The sequence below is a fragment of the Bos javanicus genome, chromosome 25 (assembly GCF_032452875.1).
Source record: "Bos javanicus breed banteng chromosome 25, ARS-OSU_banteng_1.0, whole genome shotgun sequence".
Lineage (NCBI taxonomy): Eukaryota > Metazoa > Chordata > Mammalia > Artiodactyla > Bovidae > Bos > Bos javanicus.
The window spans coordinates 40,689,204-40,714,593 of NC_083892.1; the positions used below are offsets into that span (position 1 = coordinate 40,689,204).

At 54.9% G+C, this 25,390-nt stretch overlaps 1 protein-coding gene and 1 long non-coding RNA gene across 3 annotated transcripts in view; one reads left to right on the forward strand and one right to left on the reverse strand.

Annotated features, from left to right (window-relative positions):
- Positions 1-24,580, forward strand: part of GNA12 (G protein subunit alpha 12) — a 77,254-nt gene extending 52,674 nt beyond the window's left edge. For both annotated transcript variants that reach the window (XM_061402305.1, XM_061402304.1), the window contains 3 exons: positions 17,040-17,090; positions 18,087-22,320; positions 22,440-24,580. In XM_061402305.1, coding sequence (XP_061258289.1) covers positions 17,040-17,090; positions 18,087-18,656 — 621 coding nt within the window. In that variant the 3' untranslated portion in view covers positions 18,657-22,320; positions 22,440-24,580. The remainder of the gene's footprint in view (positions 1-17,039; positions 17,091-18,086; positions 22,321-22,439) is intronic.
- On the reverse strand, positions 1,039-18,092 carry LOC133238805 (uncharacterized). The gene is made up of 3 exons (XR_009733640.1): positions 13,348-18,092; positions 12,555-12,797; positions 1,039-4,006 (listed from the first exon to the last, which is right to left on the reverse strand). It is a non-coding gene; the product is annotated as an uncharacterized LOC133238805 (long non-coding RNA).
- Positions 24,581-25,390: the final 810 nt, after the last annotated feature.

A 25,390-nucleotide genomic window follows, 5' to 3' on the forward strand; every position in this document is an offset into this window, starting at 1 on the left:
CCTGCCTGCCAACACAGCAGACATGAGACCCGGGTGCGACCCCTGGGTCGGGAAGCTCCCCTGGGGGACAGCATGGTAGCCCACTCCAGTGTCCTTGCCTGGAGAATCCCATGGACAGAGGAGGCTGGTGGGCTGCAGTCCGCGTGGTCGCACAGAGTTGGACACAACTGAAGTGACTTAGCACACGCATATACGCACAGACATGAAGAAATGCATCGATGCATCATTTTTTAACCTTACACTGTCAGAAATGTCAGAAGTTAGTGACTAATTTCTCGAGAAAGTGGAATTATCGGAGATTACTTAGTTTTGGTTTGATACTGTGCATGTGTGTGGGGAGGGCTTCCCTGATAGCTCAGTTGTTAAAGAATCCGCCTGCCGTGCAGGAGACCCTGGTTTAATTCCTGGGTCGCAAAGATCCACTGGGGAAGGAGTAGGCTACCCACTCCAGTATCCGGCTGGAGAATCCCATGACTGCATGGTCCGTGCGGTCGCAGAGTCAGACACGACTGAGCAGCTTTCACTTTCACATGTGTATGAGTTTTTCCACCTTTCAAACTAAATTACCTTTACCAGTACGATCTATATGGGGAATCTCAGCCTTCCTAAAACTTACTATTAGAGTCAGAGGGACTTGAGAAATCCTCTCACCAAATCCTGTTTGATATTGCAACAATTCGAGGCCTGGGGGTTGAAGAGATTTGCCTGAAGCTGCCGAACGGCCCAGCTGAGGTCAGGACGCGTCGAGGTGTGCTCGGCCCCGCCCCACAGAGGGTGGCGCTCCTATTTTCCCTCTGGGGTGGCTCAGGCCTGAGGGCGCAGAGGCGGGAAGTGCGGCATTTGCTATTCTTGGATCCCATGCTGGTGAGAAACTTCGTGCTCCTGCTTATGATGCTGGCCTTTCCCCTCGTCTCATTCATCACAACGAGTATTATATACTTACAGACCTCAGAAAACCTATTTTAATATAGGTCTTTGTGAAAAATGTTGCTGCAAGCCTTATTTCTGGCGCATTGTAAGCCAGTGACCGGCCCAGGATGGAAATGCGATCCACGGTAGATTTTAAAATGCAAGATGTTGCATGATAACAAGGCCAGAAACTCCGAAGGAAAAGAATAATGGTTTTGACTAAGTAAACATTTTTAACTTTCGTATGGGAAAAGTCAGCATAAAGTAAGGCAAAAGGCAAATAACAAACTACAAGAAACACAATCCTCAACATAAAACAAAGGTGTTTTTTATATGTCAGTGCATCAAACGGCTTCAGCCTGTGTGAGCAAGCTCTTGTATGTCAACAGAAGACCGAGCGAAGGAAGACAGCATTACCAGCCTTGCTCCTAACCACGGAGATGCAAATAGAAGCAGTGCCGAGGCAACTTTTGTCAGATCGGAGGTGACTGATACTGTCCTGGGTTGATTGGTGTCTCAGGAAATAGGTCCGTCACTCACTCACACAGGGGACAGGGGCATAAAGTGATTCAGCTTCTAAGTTGAAACGTGAAGTGCTGAATCCTCCGGTGGTAGTTCAGCTCCCGAGGAACTCATCCTAAAGCAGTAATTGCAAGATTTCCGGCTTCTAATTACAGTGGACTAGTTATCTAGAGAATCCTGCCGAAAATAACTTAAAATCCTAGATAAAATGTTAAAAATAACTTTATGAAAGCATATAAGCGCTGACAAGACCGTAAAGAATGACCAGGCCAAACCCTAAGACAGTTGAACCTTGAGCGATAAGCCGCCCCGAGCAGCAGTTTCTCCCTGAGAGAGCTGGTGATCTAAACGGCGAGCCCAAGCTGTGACGTTCTGCAGACTTCTCAGGGTCTCACCACGAGGGAGAAACGTTAAGATTGCCAAAGCTGAGGAATCTATAGGAGACTCTTCTGTCATAAGCTGGGACCTCAGAGGGTGAGGCCAGAGTGAGCCCAGAAAAGGAGGGGGAGAGAAGAAAGCTGGGCTTGGCTGCCAAGCCAGAGCAGGAAAGAGGCGAAACAACCCCCTGCGTTCACCCAGAACCCCAATGCTCTGGATTCAGGTTAAAGGGCCTCCAGACAGGTCGTGTGCCCAAGGAGCAAGTGGAAGCTCTCTCTGGGAAAGACAGCCTAATCCTAAGCCTTGGAGATTCCCCACAAAGGACGTTTTTAAGGACAGCAGGCGTCACGGAGCCAGCCAACAGCCTGCAATTCCTGGAACCAGAAGAGAGGACAGACAGCAGAAGCAGACCCTCCAGCTTCAGGCCTCAAGCTCGCCACGCACAGATTGTAACGCAGCTGTCCTTCACACCCCCGTCAAGTTGTCTGTGTAAAGTATGTGTATAAACAAGTACTCTTTCTACACATGTAACTTTATGTGTGCAGAAAGAAAGAAAATATCTCCAGGAAAAACTGGAAACTTACTAAAAAGTGGTATAACCTATTTTAAAAGAGCAAATTGGAACTTGTAGAATTGAAAAATACAAAAACCAAAAATAAAAACTTGGCAGTTTGTACCCCATAAAAGAGTATTAATAGTGTAGAAGAAATAGTGGAAGAAGGCTTAGGGTTAGAGGATCTTTTCCAGAGAAGATTTCCGTTTGCTGCTTGGGCCCAGAAACAGGTCAGAATGTAGAAGAGAGAGGCAAGAACAGGGAAAATACAAAAGAGGTTGAGAGGTACGGAGGATGGAGTGAGAAGGTCCAGTGTCCATTTAAGCAGGATGTACAGAAAGAAGACTGGGGCAGAGACCGCATTAGAACAGGTAACGGCTGACAAAGTGCCTCAGATCAAAAGGTCAAGAATTCCAGTGAATCCCAAGCAAGATTAATAGTAAAGCCCATAAGGAGATAAATCAGAACTGCAGAAAACCAAAGGCAGAAAAATCTTAAAAGTAACTACAGAAAAAGGTAGAGATGAGCTTTCAACGAGTGACATTCTGACAGCTTTCTTCCTCAAAGTTACAGCAGAAGCCAGAAATAGTAAACGATGCTCTGAGGTGGTGCCTATGAGAAAACACAACTCCTAAGCCAGAATTCTATAAAATTGAGGACGGAAAAGGGACACTTTCAGATGAAGTTTATCATCAGCAAATCCACCCTAAAGGAATTGTCAAGACTACAAGCAAGAACTGTGGTGTTGGAGAAGACTCTTGAGAGTCCCTTGGACTGCACAGAGATCAAACCAGTCCACCCTAAAGGAAATCAGTCCTAAGCATTCACTGGAAGGACTGCTGCTGAAACTGAAACTCCAATGCTTTGGCCACCTTATGCGAAGAACTGACACATTGGAAAAGACCCTGATGCTGGGCAAGATTGAAGGCGGAAGGAGAAGGGGACGACAGAGGATAAGATGCTTGGATGGCATCACCAACTCGATGGGCATGACTTTGAGCAAGCTCCGGGAGTTGGTGACGGACAGGGAACCTGGCGTGCTGCAGTCCATGGGGTCGCAAAGAGTCGGACACGTCTGAGCGACTGAACTGAACGGAACAAGCAAGAGGAAAGGGATCCCAGATGGAGGGTTGGAAACCTAAGAAAGAACGGAGACTGACTTGTCTGGTTTTTCCTGTTTTTGGTCATGTTTTTGGCATCAAATCCAAGAACTCACTGCCAAATCCAAGATCTGGAGGGCTTACCCGTGTTTGCTTCCTGTGTTTAGGTTGCTGGACATGCTGCGGGCTCCGTGCATTCCGGGCGAGTGTCTGCACGTGGAGTGAGGCATGAGGCCAGCCTCCCCCTGCACATGGACACTCCTTGTTCCAGCACCGTGTTCTGAACGTCTACTCTTTCCCCACTGGGGGTCTTGGCACCCTTGACGAACGTCAGTTGGTGGCCGTGTCTGAGCTCATTTCTGGCTCCTCGATTCCATCCCATCAGCCTGTGTATCTGTCCTTAGGCCAGGAACACACTGTTTTGATTGCTGTAGCTTTGCAGTGAGTTTTGAAATCGGGAAGCACGAGTCCCCCAGCCTCGCTTCATTTTTCTGACTGTGGTTTTGGTTTGCATTCTCCTGAGGATGGATGACGTCAAACAGTTCTGGAAGAAGAGTAAAATGGGAGGGACTTGTTCTTCATGGAGATCAGCAAGCTACTGCCTGCAGGCTAACTTTCTTTTGTCTTATTTTTATTTGAACCCCTAGTTTAAATTTTGTTTGTGGGGTTTTTTTGCATTAAAAAAAAAAATACGCAGTAAAGATGACTACATGAAGTCCCTATAACCTAAAACATTTACCACCTGGATCTTTACAGAAAAAGTCTGTTAACCCCTTTTCTAATAAAAGGGGCTTCCCTGGGGGCTAAGATGGTAAAGAATCCACCTGCAATGTGGGAGACCTGGATTTGATCCCTGGGTCAGAAATATTCCCCTGAAGAAGGGAATGGCAACCCACTCCAGTATTCTTGCCTGGAGAATTCCATGAACAGAGGAGCCTGGCAGGCTATATATAGTCCATGAGGTCGCAAAGAGTCGGGAACGACTGAGCAGCTAACACTTTGACTTTCACTAACAAAACAGATACTAAGCTTTATTTTTTAAAACAATTTAATAACCACTACAATGGAGGTACTGGTACAGAATAAGATATTGTGAATTCTTGCAACTGTCAAATGTCTCAGTTTCTGAAATCTGGTGAGCATGTAATATCATTTCCTCTTCTCAGAAAGGCCTTTTCAAACCTTGGGCCCATTTTTCTATTGAATTGTCAAATCCAATAAGATAAGTAAATTGGTGGAACTACACAGAAAACAATGAAGGTGGTCCTTGTACACACCCAGTTTTAACTGGATTAGAGACGTACAGGTGGAAGGCAACGCTGCGTCTCCTAGGAGGCAACACAGAAAAATCTTCACGACCTTGGGGGTAGGGGAGAACTGAAGTCATTAACAACGACAAAGGGAAAGATTAAGACTTTGCCGTCAAGTGAAGATTTGTTCATCCAGAGAACATCTCCACCTCTAACCTGCAAGAAAAAAAAAATCGTGTCCAGAATACTTAAAGAACCTCTACAGACCTGTAAGAAACAGGCAATTCAATAGAAAAGTGGGCCCACGGCTTGAAAAGGCATTTCTGAGAAGAGGAAATGACCTGCGCTCACCAGATTTCGGAACCTGAGACATTTGGCAGTTCCAGGAATCGGCAAGAACGCGGAGTGACCGGAGCTCTCCTACAGCCTGTGCTGGGCGCGGGGGTGGTTGTAGATTGGGGCCCCCGATGTAGAAGACAGGCTGAGAAAAAGCAAGAGAATTCCTTCATAGGGTACGTGAATCAGTGTCTCAGTGGTTGTCGTCATCGAGTAGCATTCCGGTGTGCAGGTAAGCATTTCCTTGATCTGTCCTCCAGCTTTGTGATGGGCATTTGAGTAGTTTCCTCTCTTTGGCTCTAAGAATAATGCTCCTGTGAATGTTCTTATGCATCATTCTTCATGCTAGTCGCTCAGTCATGTCTGACTCTTTGCGACCCCATGGACTGTGGCCCGCCAGGCTCCTCTGTCCATGGGGTTTCTCCAGGCAGGAATACTGGAGTGAGTTGCCATTCCCTTCTCCAGGGGTACCTTCTTGACCCAGGGATCAAACCTGGGTCCCCTGCATTGAAGTCTTAAAGGAAATATAAATATACCAGTGGTACTTAAAAGAGGGAGGAAATTTGGCTCTCTTGGGGCGATTTCCACAGTAAATGATATTTCATTTTTTTCCCATCTTTCCTTCTTACCCAGCATTATTAAGACGATAGGAGGATCCCTTAATGATGGGGAGTTTGACGCTTCCTCTGGTGGAAGGACAGAGCGAGTCTGTCTGTCCAGGTAAACCCTGAGCAGCACTGTGCATCAGCGGTGGTGACCCCCTGGGGGACACGTCCCCCTTGCTCTCATCACTGCTTGCTGGGGCCCACTGAGGCTGGAACACCTCTTAGTCCCTGGGTTGCGGGCGGGCCGTACAGATCTCTCCTTTGGCTTCTCGATAAATATTGCCTCTTAAAAAGGCACTAGGTCTGCTCAGCCTTAGTGCCGAGTGTGATAAAATGTTGTGTCTTCCCCAGGTTCCAAGAAGCAAGATTTTGAAATAACCTACAATTCACCCTCTTATTTACTGAGCTTAAAATTTTTTTTTTTTTTCCCCCGGAAATATCAAGCAAAATTCCCCGTTGGAGATGCTGGAAAACATGTTGTTTTGAGAAGCAATTTATTGACACCTTTCAAATGTCCCCTTTGTCCAGGAGGTCCCCGCTGCCCAGGCTGCGGGTGGCTTACGTCTCGTTTGGCTCTGCTCCTGAGCAAATCCCCGATGTTGTTCTAAGGAGGAACCCCGAGAGCCGCCGGGACTGGGGTTTCCACACCTTCATGGCCGCCCCACGGCAGCGCCCTCTGGGACGTGGCACTTGGCTCACAAGGGGCCCCAGGTCGAAGTCCTCTCTGGCCGGCTCTGGTTCTTGAGGGAAGAGAGCCAGCTGGATGTCTGCTTCACATCCCAGTCTCCACCGCAGGGGAAGGAGGCAGGGAGCTGACCAGGAAGCAGCCGACAACCGACCGCAGTCAGGCACTGGCCGAGGGTGGGTGTCCAGAGCGCCCGGTGAATCCGTTTCACAGAGGAACGTCTTAAGACTCGTCCTCTGTCTTGAACCGCACGTCACCTTCATAGGTGGTTTTGACAGGCTGATCTGGGACTGAAACATCCTCTCCTTTGAATCATTCACCAGAACCTCAATAAACAAGATCATTGATTCAGCCTGATTTGCTCTGTAGCATAACCTTTTTAGCGTCAGAGGTTTACCGATGCGTGTTTTTTTTTTTTTTTAGGTTAAGAGTAGTTGGTGAAAGTGCTCGATTTTGCGCGACATGACCCAGTAATAAATACATCATAGGTAGCAGTCAGTGCCTGCTTCCAGAATCTTCTTCACGACATTCTTACTGGGAAACGCACATGTTTTTGTGGCAGCTGTCTCCAGGTGTCTGGGAGAAGTTCTCTTTCGTCTTCAGCTAGCTTTAGGTCACAGGTCCTTATAGGGTTGAAGAGAAAGTCAGCGCACGTCTGCAGAGCATCACCCCGCTCCGCGGTCGAGGGAGTGTGGAGAAGCTTTTCCAGACGAGGCGTTTGCTCAGACAGTTGGCACGGCCAAAGGAAGAAGCCCTCTGTGGGCTCCCTGTGCTGGACTCCACGTGTTCTCTGCCAGATGAAGCAAATAAACGTCGGTGCTGAGCGCACGCTGGCCGGCCCGCCGCCATCCAGCCGTCTGGTGCACACCCCGCTCGGCTCCGTCTCGCATCGCGGGCCCCGCTCGGCTCCCGCCTCGCGTCGCGGGCCCATGTCTCTCCCGTGAGCCTTCTTGGGCGCTCGTGCTGCCCCGTGTGCTCAGATGGGGCGTCTCTCCCGAGATGCTGCTCGCTTCTGCTCAGCAGAAGGCTAGAGGCTTGGCTGAGGGCAGAGAGGCGGCCCCCAGGAGCTCCGGTCCAGACGACCTGCGGAGTCGGGGTCCCAGGGCCAGACCTGCCAGCCACCGACGCGGCACAATGGCCCCTTGTGAGGAGCTGGGCGGCCCAGGAGCGTCCGGGGCTCCCCGCCTCTGGCCTTCCCGCCGGCCGCAGCCCCGGCTCCCTGTGCAGAGCTTGCCTTTTCCTGCTTCCCAGCGCCAAGCGGCGAGCCCATGGGTGAGTCAGGCTTTGGCAGACAGAAGGCTGCTTTGAGCCCTTCTCTTCCCCTTTTGTTCCGCCCAGGAGGGGGAGGATGCGAGCGTCCAGCTGCAGGCACCCTGACCCCGGCACCGGGGCCAGGGGCGTCCACATGACGTCGTCCCCTCTGTCCTGCCGCCAGCTCCCCAGCCTTCGTGTCGGGAGTGGGATTCCCATCCCTGTGTTAACTTGATTTGTGGGAAGTGCACTTGAGCTCAGCCCCGCAGGCTGGTCAGTTACAGCACAGCCTTGTGCAGGACGCGGAGCCTGGCCTGGGGGATGAGCAGCTGCTTTGACCTCGAGCAAGTTAACATCTGAGCTTTGGTTTCTTCACCTGGAGAATGGGAATAATCCTACTGTCTTGCATCAGATAATAGGCAGCGATATGCACGGGTTCCGAGGGCCTGTTACTGGCCTCGAGGTCCAGCTGGGTGAGCGGTTTGTGCCGATCCAGCCACCTGCCCATCTGCCGACGGCTGGCACACCAAACAGCCATGAGCCGTGTTAGCCAGCACTGCGCGGGCCCGGGACTCCTCCCAGGAACAGAAGCTCTGTTGAGACCACAGCTCTGCGGTGCCCGAATCCGTTTTTTGGCGTGTGTTGATTTCATGGGTTCCTCCGCTGCTTTACCTTGGTCGTTAGGGGCGGGGGTGGGGCCGGGAGTTGTGGTGGGGTGAGCACAGGCTCCGCACTTCGCAGGAGGGTGAGGCGGTCCGTGACGCGGGCTCCGGGGGCGGCTACGCTGCCGGGCAGCTGGACGGCCTCTGTTGCTCTCACACCCGGCATTTTGTTGGCTGACAGATGGGACAAGGTGGACTGAGTTGGAGCTGAATTTTAAATGGTTGTCCGGACACAACTGAGCAACTGAACCGAACTGAAGAGCTGGTCGGTACCAACCACCCCGAGGAGCGTGCGTGCGGTCCTCCAGCCGCTGTCTGTTCCCATCTTTATCATAGCCGTGCTGGCAGTTTGTTTTCCAGAAGGCCATTTTGGCAACTATCCACGATATTTTTTTTTTTTTTAAGCAAATTCATGTAAACAGGAAAGAAGAACCAATAGTATCCAGATTGTAAATCAAGTGAAATTTGATTTGGGTTTCGGATCGACAGGCTTGTTTCGGAAGCACGAGCGCTGTAAAGCGGGGTCGTCTGTCCTTAGGAGCTAGATGATTCCAGGAGTCACAGGGTCACTTCCATTAGCTGAGGGGGGCACGCAGCCCTTTAAGCCCCCTCTTTCTCTGCAGCCTGAACACCATCAGGTAGAAAGAAAAGCTCCCTGGGTTCTCTCCTTTGCTTTCACTCCTGTGAAGTCTCACCTGTCACCAGCTCAGCCATTCTGCAGCACTCGGGGGGCGGGGGGCTGGGCTCAGCCAGGGGACCACTCCCAGTGCAGAGCCGGGGCCTGAACTTCACGTGAACTCGTGAGCAGAGCTCGGAAAGGATTCCCACGGTCGATATCCAGGTGATGGGGGAAACCAGTTGGGTCTCGTGAGGTTTGTGCCCCACTGTGACTCCGTCTGAATTTTATAGCTTTGAGTCGAAACTGACAAGCTGTCCCAAGATGAGACGTGGACCGTGAGGACTGCCCGGGCTGACCCTGCTGAGACCGTGGACAGGGTAGGACGAGCCGGAGTGAGGGCCAGTTTGGACATCTCTGCCCCCTCCCTCCCAGCCCCCCTTCCTACCAGGATCTGGCAGCTGCTCCCCTTTGATTCTTCCGTGAAGCTAGTGCAGTGCTGCCAGGGCAGCCCCTCCTGCAAAGACATGGGCTGTCCCTGGAGGAAAGATTAGCATTCGGGAGCTAAACTTAGCTCCCCGGATAAGCTGCCTGTAGAAGGAAGTGGAGATGGATTTGGAGGAGGGGGGTTGGGAAGACTTAAAGGGACAGCGTCGGGCTTTGAAAGATGATTCCGGGGGACTCGTGGGACGCGTGTGCTGGGATGGCCTCTCCCAGACTCTCAGGTAGCGTCTGTGAGCGCGGTCACCCACCTGCCGTCATGGCAGAGAGGTGTCTCTGGAGTAGAGAAGTAAGGAAAACCAGTGTGGACTTCTGGGTGGAGAAGCTCTTGTGCTTCCCATCATGTCTGGGAAAGACCGATAGGATTGATTACTTAGATTTATCAGTGAACAGTGCTGATAAGCACTCCGAGTCCCACTGTGTGCCAGAGGAGCCGGGCTTAACTAGGACGTTTCAGTTCAGTCCAGTCTCTCAGGCGTGTCCGACTCTTTGCGACCCCGTGGACTGCAGCACGCCAGGCTTCCCTAGATTCAGGGAGTGAGACACATGGACTTCAGAAAAGGCAGCGCTACTCAGATAAACCTGGATGATTTGGGGTAAAAGTGACGTCTCTTTTACTAGGAAATCCTGAATAATTCATCATTTACTGTCGTCTGAGTCAGCCCTCAAGGGTTCTTGAGGCAAAACACGGATGATAGGGAGGAGCACAGGGCCACTCACCCTGTGCTTGTTTCCCGGCCGCGTGCTTCCGCTGCTGTGACTGTTGTGCAGTGTCGAGTGACGCCTGTTTTTCAACTTCACGTGAGCAGTGTAAACCTCTCACGGTGACTTGTCTCCTCGCCCCCGTTTTGTTTGGAGACTCACCGTGTTGAGGCCCGTGGTGGTGGGCCTTTCCCGCTGATTCTCCCGGGACTTCCTGTCTTACACGATGCTGCAGTTTGCGTGTGCAGCCGGGGGTCGTCTCCAGCGTTGGCGGCTGTGCCACTCGGAGCATCGTGGCTGGTACACCGCGCCAGAGCTTTCTAGGGCAGTGGCTGTCAGTGTGGGCCAGGGGTCCTTCCAAGGGCTCCACAAGGTCAAAACCACCTTCATGGTGATACTGAGACATGACTCACCCTTCTCGCCCCGCATCTCCAGGGTGTGGGGCAGGGTTCTCCAGAGGCCTGGTGACACCATGACTGTTGTCACGGCGGCTCACTGGGTAGATGTTCGTATATCTTTGTATTTTTAAGTTCTCTCAGGTTTAATTTCTAATATGGTAAATATTGGTACTTTGGGAGCTGTTGTGTTTTGGAGGCTTTTTTCCTTTGGGTTATTTGAATAAGTTAGTGAAAATACAGGGCTTTCCATAAAAAGCCTGAAGAAACCAGATTCTGACTCATCCCATTTGTTTCGAGTTTAGCTAAGGACTACTGCCTAAGCAAGAGGTTTTTCAGACATTTATTAGGCTTTTAATGCTTCTATTTTATGTTGATGTGGCCGCCCCATTGTGAGGAGGAGGAGGAAGCATTTCTTAGCGCCATCCTGATGGCGGGGGAGGGAGGAGCAGATTTTTCTGTAGGCCCTCGATAGTAGACAGAGGTCAGGAACGCACTGAATTTTTAAAGGAAATAATGTTTAAGCTCATGTTAAGTTTCAGCTTTGAAAAAATGCACGTCTTCATTCACCGGCAGGCATTCAGTACCTGCTAACGCAGGCAGACCCACTGGGGACGTGGCCTTTCCTCTGATGGCTCACAGGGCTTTGCTCGAAGAAATGAATTATTAATGATTCACCTGCTGGGTGACAAGTGGTTACATTGTAGCAGCTTCAGACAACAGCACCGATGCACTGCCTCACGTGTGTGCTTCAGGACTCCTGCCTCCCGGAGCGTACGGGGCCCCAGGAGCACCACCCCGGGAGCACGTGGGGCCCCGGAGCACTGCCACCAGGAGCACGTGGGGCCCCAGAGCACTGCCGCCGGGAGCACGTGGGGCCCCAGAGCACTGCCGCCGGGAGCACATGGGGCCCCAGGAGGACCGCCGCCAGGAGCACGTGGGGCCCCGGAGCACCACCCGGAGCACACAGGGCCTCTGCTCAGGTCTTACCAGGCTGAGCTCAGAAGTCAATGGGGCCGCAGCCTCCTCTGAGCTCCTCAGCTGTTCCCAGCTCCCCCATCTTCTGCTGCTGCTGCTGCTAAGTCACTTCAGTAATGTCCGACTCTGTGCGACCCCATAGATAGTAGCCCACCAGGCTCTCCCGTCCTTGGGATTCTCCAGGCAAGAACACTGGAGTGGGTTGCCATCTCCTTCTCTAATGCATGAAAGGAAAAGTGAAAGTGAAGTCGCTCAGTCGTGTCCGACTCTGTGCGACCCAGTGGACTCCTGCCCACCAGGCTCCTCTGTCCATGGGATTTTCCAGGCAAGATGACTGGAGTGGGGTGCCATTGCCTTCTCCCACTCCTACCCCGCCTCTGGCAGGATGCATTTCCTCACAGCCACTGGACTGTGATTTTTTTTGCTAGTTGTTGGCCAGGGACCGTGCCTGGCTCCCAGGACTGCCCTCAGCTACCAGCGCACAGCCCTCCTCTCACAGCATGGCCGCGTGCTCCTCTGGCCAAGTGGCCCGAATGCGGACTGTCTCTCCGTGTGCCTGCCTGCCACCTGCATGTCCCCTTGGACAGACCCTGTTGGTTGTCGTGGATACGACACCACAGTCGATTTTGGTTTTATCAAAACCCAGAGCTTTTGTTTGCAAAAGGCCCTCTTACGAGGACGGAAAGACACGCTACAGATGAGAGAAGGTCCTCACGACCGCTTATCTAACGGAGTGCTCACATCTGGAGTGTCTAAGGAGCGCTCGCAACTAACAGTAATACAGCAGTCCCAGGAGAAGATGGACAAAGGTACAAAGAGGTTTCGCCTGAGAGGACACGCAGATAGCAGACAAGCACACGAAGAGACGGTCGGCATCGTGACCCGCTGGGTCACCGCAGAGCAAGGGACACACGCACTCCCGACGGAACCTTGTTACGGTAGTTCTCAGAAGAGGAACGCTAGTGTGAGCACCGAGGGCTGGCGAGAGCCTGGAGGAGCTGGACGCCTGTACGTCACTGGAGGGAGTGTGCAGTGACACAGCTGTGCTGGGAAAGCGCTTCAGAGCTTCTTTAGAAAAGGACAAAACTATACTTACTGAACATATACTTACCGTAAAACCCAGAGATCCCGATCCTGGGCATTCATCCCAGAGAAACGAGAACTGTGTCCACACATCTGCGCATGAATGTCAATAGCATCTTCATTTGTAATTCCCAAAATGTGGAAATCACCGAAACGTCTCCAGATCAGTGAGTGTAAATAAGCCACGGCTCATCCGTACCAGACGTCACTGCTCAGGAGTAATGAGACAGACTGTCGATACACACAGCAGCTGGTTTCTCCAGGCATTTTGCTGAGTTTGGAAAAAAAAAATTTCAAAAGGTCACTTGCTGCCTGATTCCACTTAAAGTACATTCTAGAAAAGGCAAAACTATACAGAAAACAAGCCAATGACTGTAAACCGTAGAGATGACCTGAGATGAGTGTCTGCCAGAGATGAGGGCTGGCAGAGGTGGGGAGGGGCACCTCTGTGTTGACGGATCAAATCTCTGTCTGGATTGTGGGGAGCAGGGCGAGGTGGTTGGGGGCATCACGGGAATCCGCAGATGTGCACAGAGCCACACGCGCACACGGACCAGCGTCAGTCCCTGACTGTGCTGTGTTAAGTTACGTGAGCTGGAGCCGCTGGGAAATGGGGTGACGGGGGGCACTAGGCCTCTGTCTGCCGTCTCTGCAGCTTCCTGTGCAGCTGCGGCTATTTCAAAATACAAAACATACCCTGCGAAACAGCACAAAAATTTTTCCGAAATGTTTTATGTTAGTACCAAATGAAATTTTTTCAGATTTTAAATCCACTTATTTAAGGCTCTTCATATAAAGTGCACTTGGTTTTGTATACTGACCTTGTATCTTGTGAAGTTTCTGGACTCACTTCTTGACTCAGTTGTTAGCTTTTTCGTAGATTCTTGAGGATTTTGTATGCAGCTCTATGATCTGCAAATCCAAACAGTCTTATGACTTTGCTAACAGCAAACCTTGAGAAATACAAGCATCTGTGAGTCCATGTGGATAACAGATAAACAGGGGAGAAGGGAGGACTCTCGTCTACAGTAGAGAAGGTCACCGCAGACCAGTGGTTGCAATACTGATTGGAAAACCATTTTGGTAAAGATTGGAAACGTCACAAAAGCTGCCACCTGGGGGGAGCCGCGGCGTTCTTCAGAAAGATCAGTGTTTCAGATTAAAGGAGGCGGGAGAGAGCGGACAGCTACATGCAGCCCTTGATTCCAGGCAGAAGCCGGTGCTGAGGAGGCCGTGCTGCCGGTGAGAGCACCACGCTCGCATCACCTCTCCCAGGGTCGCCGTGGGCATGGACGCAGGAGGCCCGGGGCCTGGGGCCTGTCCACTGAAGCTTTCAGGGGTAAATGGACAACTTCCTCTCAAGTGGTTTTTAAAAAGAAGTATATGCAATTAACCCTTGAACAGCTTGGGGGTTGGGGCGCTGACCCCACAAAGTCAAAGATCCAAGCGTAACTTTACAGTCGGCTGACCTCGGAGCATGCAGTATGTGTTTGTTTAAAAGAAAAAAAAAGTGCGTGTCGGTGGACCCGTGCTGTTCAAACCCACGTTGTTCGAGGGTCAGCCCTGAACTGGAAGGAAGAGCGCAAGGCGTACCGCGGCTGGCAGAGCGCAGGTGACGGGCGTCTGGGTGTTCTTCCTGCTCTGCTCGCATCTGCTTCACGTGCGCGTCTCATGGCCCCAGTGAGACTCGGAATTTGGGTTCTGGCTGCTGCGTTGCAGAGGCTACAATCCTGATGTGAATTCCCCAAAATGTAGAAAGGCGATAGGCAGCCATGTTCCATTAAATGGAAGTTAAGTCTTAAGTTCAGTGTCTGTTAAGTAACAGGAATGAAACTCTGACCTTGAGAATAGTTTTTATGGTTCATCCCCAGGTGGCTCAGTGGTAAAGAACCCGCCTGCCAGTGCAGGAGCCATGAGACACAGGTTCCATCCCTGGGTCAGGAAGATCCCCTGGAAGAGGGCATGGCCACCCGCTCCAGCATTCTGGCCTGGAGAGCCCTGTGGACAGAGGAGCCTGGCAGGCTGCAGTCACATGGAGTTGTTTTTAAATATTCAACTGTTTTAAAATTTTGTCTTTCCAATTTATATCTAAATGAGTGAACTAAATTTTCAAGTCCTCTCACTCACCATTGACAAGCCCTGTGATAAGAATTTAAAAATTAATTCCGCTGAATACAGGAACATAGGGACGAGTCGCGTGTGGACAGAGGACTGGGAATGGAGAGCCGCCTGGCCCAGAGTGGACGCTAGGGGCTGTTTCCTCGGTAACCACTCCCAGGGCCTCCACCTCCACGCCTGTGCCCCGCCTAGCCCACCCCACCCGGCCTTGCCCTGTGCCCTGCACGGCCTCTGCCAGCAGTTCTTGACCCCAGTGGGCCCTCCTCCATGCACACACCTCCCCTGTGGCAGTGACGGAGAAGACCAGATCTCAGCCACGCGTGGGGGACTGGATCAGATCACGGCAGACAGAGGGGTTGTAGAAAGCCCATTTTCCACGTGTTCCTTTTTGTTAGCTCACGTTACTCCAGTAGCCATCCGCAGAAGACCTGGTGTCTTCCTGCCTCATGTAACACAGTGTTCCCGTCAAGGTGCTCGTCCTAGTCCGTTCCGGCTGCGGTAATAACGATACCACAGACATGAACAGCCGCCCGCTTTGAGGCAGTGAGACAAGCCGCCAAGATGATCAAGCCGACCATCCTGGTGGAGAAGGAAGCCATAAGGTCCTTTTATATTAGCGTCTGTTGTGTCGTAAGGTCCATTGAGATGACCCTGGTTTCAAGCTCAGTAGCTGGAAATGTTGAAAGTCAGACTAGGGGAGTGGTTCCCTTCCTTGCTTAGTACATGCTTGCTTAGGAGCGCGGGGCGTCTCCACATCGCACCCCTGTGGGGTTCTGCCCTTGAACCCACATCACAGCATCCCTGGGGCATCGGTGTGGCCAGGACGCTTCGTGGCCAGGCAGGCCGAGACACCCCTACCCCAGCCTGACTCAAGCAGGAGCGTCTGCACTATGAGCCGCCCTGCCTGCCTCCCCGGGCGGATGCGGGTTGGGTCGGGGAGCTCTCGTCGCGCCCCGAAGGCCCCAAGTGAGCAGTGGCAGGAGGAGAGAGATGGGGGTTTCGGGGAGGAAGGCGCCCTGGACCAGGTGCACTGGCCGGCCGCTATCACTCCCCGGCTGTTTCCTGTCGGCCCGGGAGCAGGTAGGACGTGCGGACGGAGAAGGAGCTCGCTTGGCAGAAGGGGTGGCGGGGCGGGGCTGGCGCGTGGGTACCCACCCTGGCTCCCTGGCAGAGCCCGCCTGTGCCCCAGCAGCTGTGACTCCAGGGGCCGAGTGTGCCTCGAGCCCCGGTCTGTGCTGTCCCGGGAGAAGCGTCTGTCCCTTAAACACGTGCTCTCCTCCACGGCGGCCACGGGCCAGAGATGGGTTCTTCACTAGAGGAAGTCCACCCGCGCTCCTTCCTTTCACGTCGGAGACCCGTAGCGGGGAGGGCCCAGGGGCTTCCACATGGCGTCATACGAGCCCACGCTGTCATCTGGAACCTTTCCGACGAGTGTCCTCCTTCCGAGTCCAGGACGTCCCCTGCTGTGCACGTGTGTGCGCGCGCGTGCGTGGCCACTTTCCACTGTCGTGAGTGCGCGGCTGGCGTGGCTTCCCCGGGAGGGCCCCCCTGCCCCCGCCGTCCTCGCTGGGCCCTGTCTGCACAGTGGGGCTTAGACTGACTCCTGCAGGAAGCTGAGTCCTCTGGGCACAAGGATTGTAATTAAGTGTCAGTGTCCCCCTTTTTAAGGGGGGTTTTGCCCGTTCACTCACCACTTCCTCTGTTTGCTTCATTTAATCAACACTGAAGATCCTCTAAACCTTCCTTACGCTCCATGAGAGCCGCCGTGTCAGCTGACTCACTCCTCTGAGAACAGGACAGTGACCAGTCCGCACGGTCACTTCTAGGTAGCGGTCATTTTGTGTCGGTGTGCAGCCCAGAGAATGTCCAGGGGCTGGAGAAGACTGGCCATCCGTCCACGGAAGTCTAGACCAGAGTCTCCTGGTCCTGCACCGTAAGTCAGGTCGTGCTAACGTGACATCATGACAGAGCTTCCGCTTGTTCTATAAACTGGAACTTGTTCTGTCGTGTCTGCTTCTCAAATAACAGATGAGCCTGGAGCGCACCGGCCAGCCCTGCCGGGAGCGAAACCACCCACAGGAGCCGAGTCTCACAGCCGGCTCCCCAGCTGCAAAGGGAGGGACCTGCCTGGTCAGAGAGTCTGCGTTCTCGCCGTTGCTTTGAAAACCACAGTCTGAATTTAAACTTGGGCGTCAGAGCTAGAGAAACTGCATTTTTAAAAAGCTTTTAATTTGTTTTTTATTTTGAAAAACACATACCCCCATTAGCCTTTTCACTTGGCCTTCCTGTTTACACGCAGGCAGGACAGCACTCACGCCACCGGATTGAGTTCTCCCGTTTACCACCTCAGGGTCCTCAGTCCAGACTGAGTCGTGACTTTTTTTCTCCACGACAGGGCGAATCGGTGAAGTACTTCCTGGATAACTTGGACCGGATTGGCCAGCTGGTGAGTGAGTCCCCCTCGCCCAGAGCCTGTGACGCGTGCATGCGGCCCGGGGCAGCCCCCGCAGCAAGGGCTCCCGCTGCCCTCCCAAGCCCTGCCTCGTGTCCAGAGACCAGCACCATTGCCGCACTCATCCCTGAACACCAGCCAGCGTCCAGTCGGCTTCGAGACTCCCCATTGTCCCACTCTCTGCGGGTGCTGCTGGCCTTCAGCAGCCTCGAGTCCACCCCACGAAGTCGGTCCACGGCACTTGGGTTTCTTCAGCCCAGAGCTTTCTCCTTCCGTCTGTTTGTTTCTTTCAGTCTGTCTGTTGGGGTGGTTGGAGCATCTCCCCCGTGGGGCTTCTCCCATCTCCAGCGCTGTTGGAGACGTTTCCTTCTCCCCCGTTTACCTCATGGGTGGGTCGTTGGGCTGAGAGGCTTCCTGCCTGCTGGGGTTTCTGGCAAAGGTGCTCCCAGAGAGCTGGTGTGCAGGAGTCCCTGGAGGACTGTAACAGGGCAGGATCAAAGGGCTTCGAATGACCACAGTTGCCATGTGCTGCTGAAGACTTTAAAGGTTTCTCTAAGAATAACATACTAAATATATTGCAGGCTAAATTTAAGCAGCATTGCAAAACCTAAGTTAAGTCAGTTCAGAGTCAGGGTTTGGAATGCATGTGCCCTGGAAGTTGGACAAATAGAAAGGCAGCTAGGATGCAGGAGGAAAGTGGTGGGCGTTTCACGTGGAGAAGAGAGGAGACGAGGCCGCAGGCTGGGGCCTGGCCTGAGGGTCCTGCTTGTCGTTCCTCAGTCTGGTGAGCCCCCCCCTTCATTCTGAAGTGAGCCACCTGGTTCCTTCACTCTCTGCGTCATGGTGAATTTATATTCTTGTAAATGAAAGTTGCATCTGGTATCTGGTTCAGCTTCTCACAGAAGTCCCCGTAACTTTCCTTCCCCCGCGTCTGTTCATCCCCGCCTTCTCACGCCCTCCTCCCCCACGCCTCCTTACCTACTCTTACAGAACTACTTCCCGAGCAAGCAGGACATCCTGCTGGCAAGGAAGGCCACCAAGGGGATCGTGGAGCACGACTTCGTCATCAAGAAGATCCCCTTCAAGATGGTGGACGTGGGCGGCCAGCGGTCCCAGCGCCAGAAGTGGTTCCAGTGCTTCGACGGGATCACGTCCATCCTGTTCATGGTCTCGTCCAGCGAGTATGACCAGGTGCTCATGGAGGACAGGCACACCAACCGCCTGGTGGAGTCCATGAACATCTTCGAGACCATCGTCAACAACAAGCTCTTCTTCAACGTCTCCATCATCCTGTTCCTCAACAAGATGGACCTGCTGGTGGAGAAGGTGAAGACCGTCAGCATCAAGAAGCACTTCCCAGACTTCAAGGGCGACCCCCACAGGCTGGAGGACGTCCAGCGCTTCCTGGTCCAGTGTTTCGACCGGAAGAGACGGAACCGCAGCAAGCCTCTGTTCCACCACTTCACCACCGCCATCGACACCGAGAACATCCGCTTCGTGTTCCACGCCGTGAAGGACACCATCCTGCAGGAGAACCTGAAGGACATCATGCTGCAGTGACGGGCCTGCCCTCGCGCCTGCCGCGGGCCAGGCCTGCCGGGCTGTGTGTGGTCCCGGCCCCGAGCCCTGGACATGCAGCTCGGGATGCGAGGCCCGCGCTCGGCTGCAGGGGGGACACGCGGATGTAGCTACTGAACCCCAGGGACTCGTGACACTACTGAAAGTCCAGCGGTCACTTTGATGTTAACGTGTGACGCCCGATAACACGCTTTCTCTGGTTACAGACACTGTTCCTTTTCTGACACAGTTCAATTGGGGACCACGTGTGATGTTAACGTGTGACGCCTGACAGCACAGCTCTCTCTTTTTACAGACACTGTTCCTTTTCTGACAGTTCGATCGGGGACCGCGTGTGTGTGTGCACGCACGCTCTCTTTAGTGACGGGGACGCAAACACTGACGTCTCTGCGGGTGGCTCTTCTCTCCGACTAGTGAGTCCTTGGTGGGGGCATTGCCTGGCGGGGTCCTGGGGGTTTGGAGGAGGGGAAGTGTGGGCTGAGCTCGGGGGGCCCACCACCACCTCCCCGAGGGAGCACGTTGCCTTTTCGGTCTCTGGTGCCAGTTTCCCAAGAGGCCCCGGCTGTTAGGTTGGAGGGTGGGAGTGAGAGCCCGCGGGGGACTTGCCTTAACGCCCCAACTCCTGTGCCTTCCTCCCGCCCGTCCCATCGGCCACGGCCTGCGGGGTGGGTGTGGGCCGGGTGCTGCCTTGAATCCCCCTCCCCTCCTCACGGGCCGGGGGTTGTGCCTGCTTGCCCTGTGCCCACCCCCGCCCCTCAGCAGAGCCCTCACACCAGCTGGCCTTGAGGACTGCCCTGCATCTCCCGGTCGTCTCACACGTACGGTCGGCTCGGGGAGCCCGCCGTCTCTGGGGGAAGCCGCGTGCCCCCTCCTCTCGGGGCCCTCTGAGAGCCGGCAGCGGGGCCGCAGCACCTGCCTTAACACCGCAGGCTCCGCTGCCTCCCTAGACGGCAGGTTCTCATCACAGTCCCTCGCTTCCACTAGCGCACACAGCAGAAGCACGTTGGCCCCGGCCTCCTCTGGGGGCCGCTGTGGAGGCTGAAGTGGCAACGTGCACCGTGAGCCCAACCCTCGGGGAACGTGTCCGGCTGCCCTGCTCAGGTGTCTCACTGTGTTTAAAAATACATTGCATTCCAAACCAGTCCCTGCCGTGTGTGACTCTGCTCGACAGTGCCCGGCGCGCTGAGGCCTCGTCCAGCGTTTAAACGAGGAAAGGCTTCCTCCGCTAGCGGCCCAGCCTGTGCCTGTGGCTCAGGGCTGCGCTGCTCCCCCCCGCGTCCCAGCGGGGTCCTGCTCCCCTTCACCAGCAGAGAAACGGATCCAGCTCATGGCAGATGCGGGCCCAGGAGGAAAGGGAGGGGCAGACCTGCTTCTGAGTCATGCTTGTTGTCCAGCGTTCGATGAGGAGACGGCCTGAAATCCTGTTTCTCTCTGGGCCCTCGAGACTTCCTGTCCATGTTTGCCGGGGTTTGGGCTCTTTTTGGCTGGAGAAAAGTTGCTGTTTTTGTACTGCTTCCTGTGGCTCTTCTAAACCGAAAGGACATGCCTGGGATCAGGGCCAGTGACCGAGGTTTAAAGGAGAAAGAACCCTCTGGATGGACTGCGTCCGGGCGTCCTGAGACCCCACCATCCTCGGGCCTCGAGCGCCCCTCGCCCGTGGCTTCCCATCGCACACGTGTGTGCGGATCCACGCTCTTCCCGCCAACCTGGAAACCCCCCGTCGCGCTGGCGGAGGCCCCGAGGTGGGTGTGGCCGGCTTGTGAACGGCTTGCTGGTGAGTTGGCGTCCGCCTGGTCAGCGAGCGCGGTTTGTCCTTCAGACGGTCAGTTGTGGCTGCCGGCTCACTCTCAGATCCGGGAGCGAGCTCGTATTGAGTGGCCATGACTGTGCTGAGTGGCCAGGGAGCCAAGGCATGGCCCAGCCCAGACCTGACCCACTTCCTCCCCTGTGGCCAGGAGCCGTCCTCGCGCTGAGCTGAGCCGGCGCAACGGCACTCAGCCCTCCGCCCCAGGATCCGTGCTCGTCAGAGATAGGGACGGCTCCGCAGGCACCACTGAAAACATCGCAGCCTTTCCACACTTCCACACGTAGGTTATAGTCACTTCTCTCCCAGCCTTAGGCCTTTGTATTTTAATCTCACTGTTACCCTCCATTTGCTGTCTTTCATATTGAGATGTTGGAGCAGCAGGGGATGGTCTGCCTCATCTATTATTGCAAAAATGTAACAATAAACTTCCTCTAAGCCTTCCTCCTCGCAGTCACACTGTTCACACATAAGGACACATGTGCATTTTTTTTACTATGTTTTTTTAACTTCAGTTTGTAGAGAAATTGTCTCAAAGATATTGCATTATAGCTTTGTAATTTATAGAGATCTCTAGACTCCTTATAATTTTTTTACTTCTTTGATAAAAAAGAGTCAGGTTATTTCAACTCTTAAGATCAGGAAATCATCTTGAAACAAGATCCTTAGTTCTGACCGACTAACTCAGGCATCCTGGGAACAGACGCTCCCTGACTCGACACCATGAGCAAAAGCAGTGTTGGGACAAGAGTCATCGGAACGAATTGCTCACGGCTTGCAGTATGCACAGCATTTCAGCATCAGCAGGAGGGGCTGGTTTGGTGATCTGACCACCTTCGATCTCTGGATATTTATTAAAATAAATCCTTAGTTTTTCTTAATGAAAAATATCATTCAGCATTCAAAGCCAACGTGAAATTTTTCAGCCCCCAAGCTCAGAGCCCGTGGAGAACTCGAGCCCTGATGGTCCTTGAAGGCTCGCTACTTGTTGATCACATTTCTTGTTTCCATGCTTGGGACCCAAGGCGACCAGGACAGCTGCCGCCAACACGGTTCTGTGTGGACGCCTCTGGAGCACGACTTCAGGACAGGGAGGGGCGGCAGGAGCACAGGCATGCGTGTGTGCGAGGGAGACCCTGAGCCCACCTGCCAGCAGAGACCTGGGACGGACGTGGACGCGTCCAGAGACGGGAGGCCGGGGGAGCCCAGGGAAGGTGGGGCCCTTCTCCGCGACCCTGTGGGGTCAGCGTGCCGTCAGAAAACGGGAAACCAGTGACGCAGAGCGAGAGCGACTCCCAGTCACCAGAGCTCGCGGCACCCGATTCTTTTCTAGAAAAGGAACGTGCGCAGTGTCTACGGCCGTTGCCTGGAGAGGCACTGCGTGCATCCGTGTGCGGGGCCTCAGCGGCCCGAGGTAGGCAAGGCAGCCCCCTGCCCACCCCAGAGCAGAGCAGAGACGCTGCCCGCCCCTGCAGAGAAGCGTGTGCTCCTCACCCACGTGCCTGGGGGCCCAGCTCTTTGGGTTCCGGTTTCCCCGTGTAGAGGTTGGACCTCAGGGTGACACGGGCACCCTGGGTCCACACCCCTGGACTCCTGGGTGGTTTCTCTGCAGCTGGGGTCACGAGCCATGGAGCAGAGCTGTGGAGGCCCCCCCAGGCCCCAGGTCGTGGCCTGAGTCCCCACCTCACTGTGCCCATCAGGCCGCCTCGGGAGGACGGCGCCGCGGGCGTTGCGTGTGTTTCAAGGAGTCAGGGGTGGGTTTCCTGCTGGCCTCTGACAGCTCACCCCATCTTTTTGGCGCCAGCTTCTCCCTGAGGTCCATCAGGTGCGCTCCGCAGCCTTGTCATGAGTGAAGCCTGGACGCTCGGGGAGCCTCGCTCATGAGTGAAGCCTGGACGCCCGGGGAGCGCCATGTGGAGGAAAAGCAGGGCCCGCTGCGAGGCTGGTGCCGGGCCTGCCAGGCTCATGAGTGAAGCCTGGACGCTCGGGGAGCGCCATGTGGAGGAAAAGCGGGGCCCGCTGCGAGGCTGGTGCCGGGCCCGCCAGGGGCTGGTGTTCCCTGAGGCTCCACGTGGCCCTGTGTCCACGCTGTGCTGGTGTCTCCCGGGTGCAAACCTGCTTCGAGGGACAACGGGTTGAGTACTGCCCGAAGCACCCGCGGTGCCCGCCTGTCCCTGCCGACCCTGATGGTGGTGCTGAGCCTGGACACCCTGCAGCCCTGCTCCACGTGGGGGCTCCCCGTGTGAAGGCTTCCGGCCCCACGATAGCAGGAGGAGCAGGGTGTCACCAGAACCCAGGAGTCCTCGGGTATCGCGGCAGGAGGGCCCTTCCGAGGAATCTGTCTGAGTATAGCAGGGGTGGGAAGTGGGGTGACTCAGACCACAAGATTCCTGCCTCGAAACAGCCCCCGCGGGGTGGCAGGGCCCTCCCCAGCTGATTGGGGTGTGGGGCTCTTCCTACAGGCACCCAAAGGCTCTGGGTATGGGGCAGCTCGTGGCTCGCCTCAGAAGCACACGCCTGGCTCCACCTGGGAACTGGGGTCCCCACTTCGGAGCTGGTTAGGAAGGTGGGGGTTTTCTTGTGTGGCGGGCTGGGGAGGGTAACACCAACCTGAATGAAACGCTGGGGCCACTTCCGGGCTCCTGGGCCGGCCCGCATCTCCTCTGGGCCAGCAGCGAGCGGCCGGGCCAAGCCGCGTGAAGTCCCCATCGTCCCGGTCTGTCCCTCGGTTCCAGGCTTGTCACTCAGGTGCCTTTTTACCAGTGGAGGATGCCCTTTCTCTTGTGCTTTCAAAAGCTGATCCCTGCAGCGAGCATGGCCCAGCTCTTCAGTCTGGGAGGCGACCTTCAGGACCGCGGGCGTGTGGGCCGTGTGTGCCCCTGGGAGCCGACAGGAGTCCACGTTGGGGCAGCTGAGAGCGCGACGCTGGGTCGGGGTAAACAGGCCCTCGCCTCCCTGCCCTGGTGCTCCCGGGGCCCGTTCAGGGGCTCATCCCTCCAGCTGGTTCCAGAATCCCTCTGCTCGGGCAGAGACTGGGAGCGTGGTGCCCGTTCTATGGTGTGCAGCCTCAACCCTGACTGGTGACGGGTGGGGAACAGGCCAGCGGGGACCCACGGCAGCCTGAGCGCTTCGAGGCAGCGTCAGGGGTGAACCACGCAGGTGAACCCTCTGGCCCGGGGGCCCCACCCCCTGTGTTCAGTGCCTGGCCCCTGAGGAAGCCTCCCGCAGCCAGGAGGTTTCCCCACCACCAGCTGTCAAGGTGCCCTGGAAGAGGTTGGCACCCGCAGTGGGCAGAGGGCTGTCACCCAGGTGGAGAGAATTCAGATCACAGGCTTGACTGAACAACCAGGCTGACCAAGCCTGTCCTCCACGGCTTCCCCGCCTGCCCCAGCCGCCTGCGGAGCCTGGGCGCCTTTCCAGGTTCAGCTGCAGCAGGTAGCTGGAACCTGTGGAGGGTCTGGAAGCCGGGGGTGAGGGCGTGCGGGCAGCCTGTGACACCGGGCCGCTCTCCCCATCTCCTCAGCTGTCAGACTCTTCAACCGGCTTCGGTATTGAGAAATTTGAAATAGATCTCTGTTGAGCTTGTCGTCTCTGACATCTTACAGCATTACTTTTCGACCTGTTGACGCAAATCGCAGAACATTCCAAATGTCTTCTCTTTTGGTCCATTTGAACCAGCTGAAAACGGGCCAGTGTGGTATTCTCTGTTGACGCGAGAGCAGCCAGGGGGTTCCTGTCGTGCGCCCGCCCCCCATCCCACCCTCGGCTCAGCCTCCGCGGTGGACCCCACAGGGGTCCGGGGCCAGGACAGCGCCCGGCTCAGTGTCCCCCGGGGACGGAGCCCCAAGCTCTTCCAGGGTCTTTACACTCGGAAAGGAAATCCCTGGGGGTCGGGGCCCCTCCCCGGGCTGTCGCTGCAGCTCACGCCAGCCCCGCCCCCAGCCCCAGCACCGGCGGTGGGGACAGGCCTCTGCTCAACCCGTGTCCCGGCCTGAGAGACGTGTGGCTCAGTGTAAAAGTGTGCTGTGCAGCCACGGTGGCTCGTTGAACGTGTTTTGTATATATGACTTTTATAAAACGATTAAAACTCGCCTTGAACGACCTTCTCCTGGTGTGCCGCGTCTCTGCCGCCCACGGTCGGCAAGGCCTGGGCCTTGGTCTGAGTGCAGAGGCTCGCCTGCGGGCCTCCTGGGCGCAGCCCTGCCCCGGCTCCGCGGGGGCCCCGCTGGGCAGCATGTGCGGGGTCTGGGCCTCGGGCTCCGCTCCCCCGTCCCATCCCCGGCGTGCCCTCCACCCGCTTGGTGCCCCTCCCGGGAGGGGACCCACACACCCTGCAGTGTGGACACAGACGTGTCGGAACTGCAGTCACGGCAGAGAAAACGTCTAGGTCATATTAGTACAAATAGAAATAATGACTCCCCCCACAAAAAACCTTTCATTATATCACATCAGAAGCATGAACCTTGACCCTGGGAAGTGTAGACATGGGGAACAAGCATCTGTGAGGGGACCCAGGTGGTGGATAAGGTTTCTTTCAACTCTGGGCAGAGCGATAGAACAGAAGGTATCTAGCGGGTGTGTGTTGCGTGGACGTGTCGTGGATGAATAAATAAAGACTCTTGCGGTCTGTCCTCATCAACGATGGCCCAGGTCTCCGAGAGGAAGCCCTTCCAAGGAGAGTAGGATGTCCCCTTTCTAGAAAGCACTGGCAACCCCACAAGTAGATCCCCACGGGCACTGAGCATCATTCCCAGTGGGAAGGAACGTCTTATCACATTCAAGCGACAGATTCTTTTCAGTTAGACTTCTGGAATTGCATCCTCTCCCCTGGAGATTCAGCTTGTATAGTGTTAATTTGGAGACTGAAAATGTGATGTCTAAGCATTAAAAACGTGAATGACACAGAACTCAC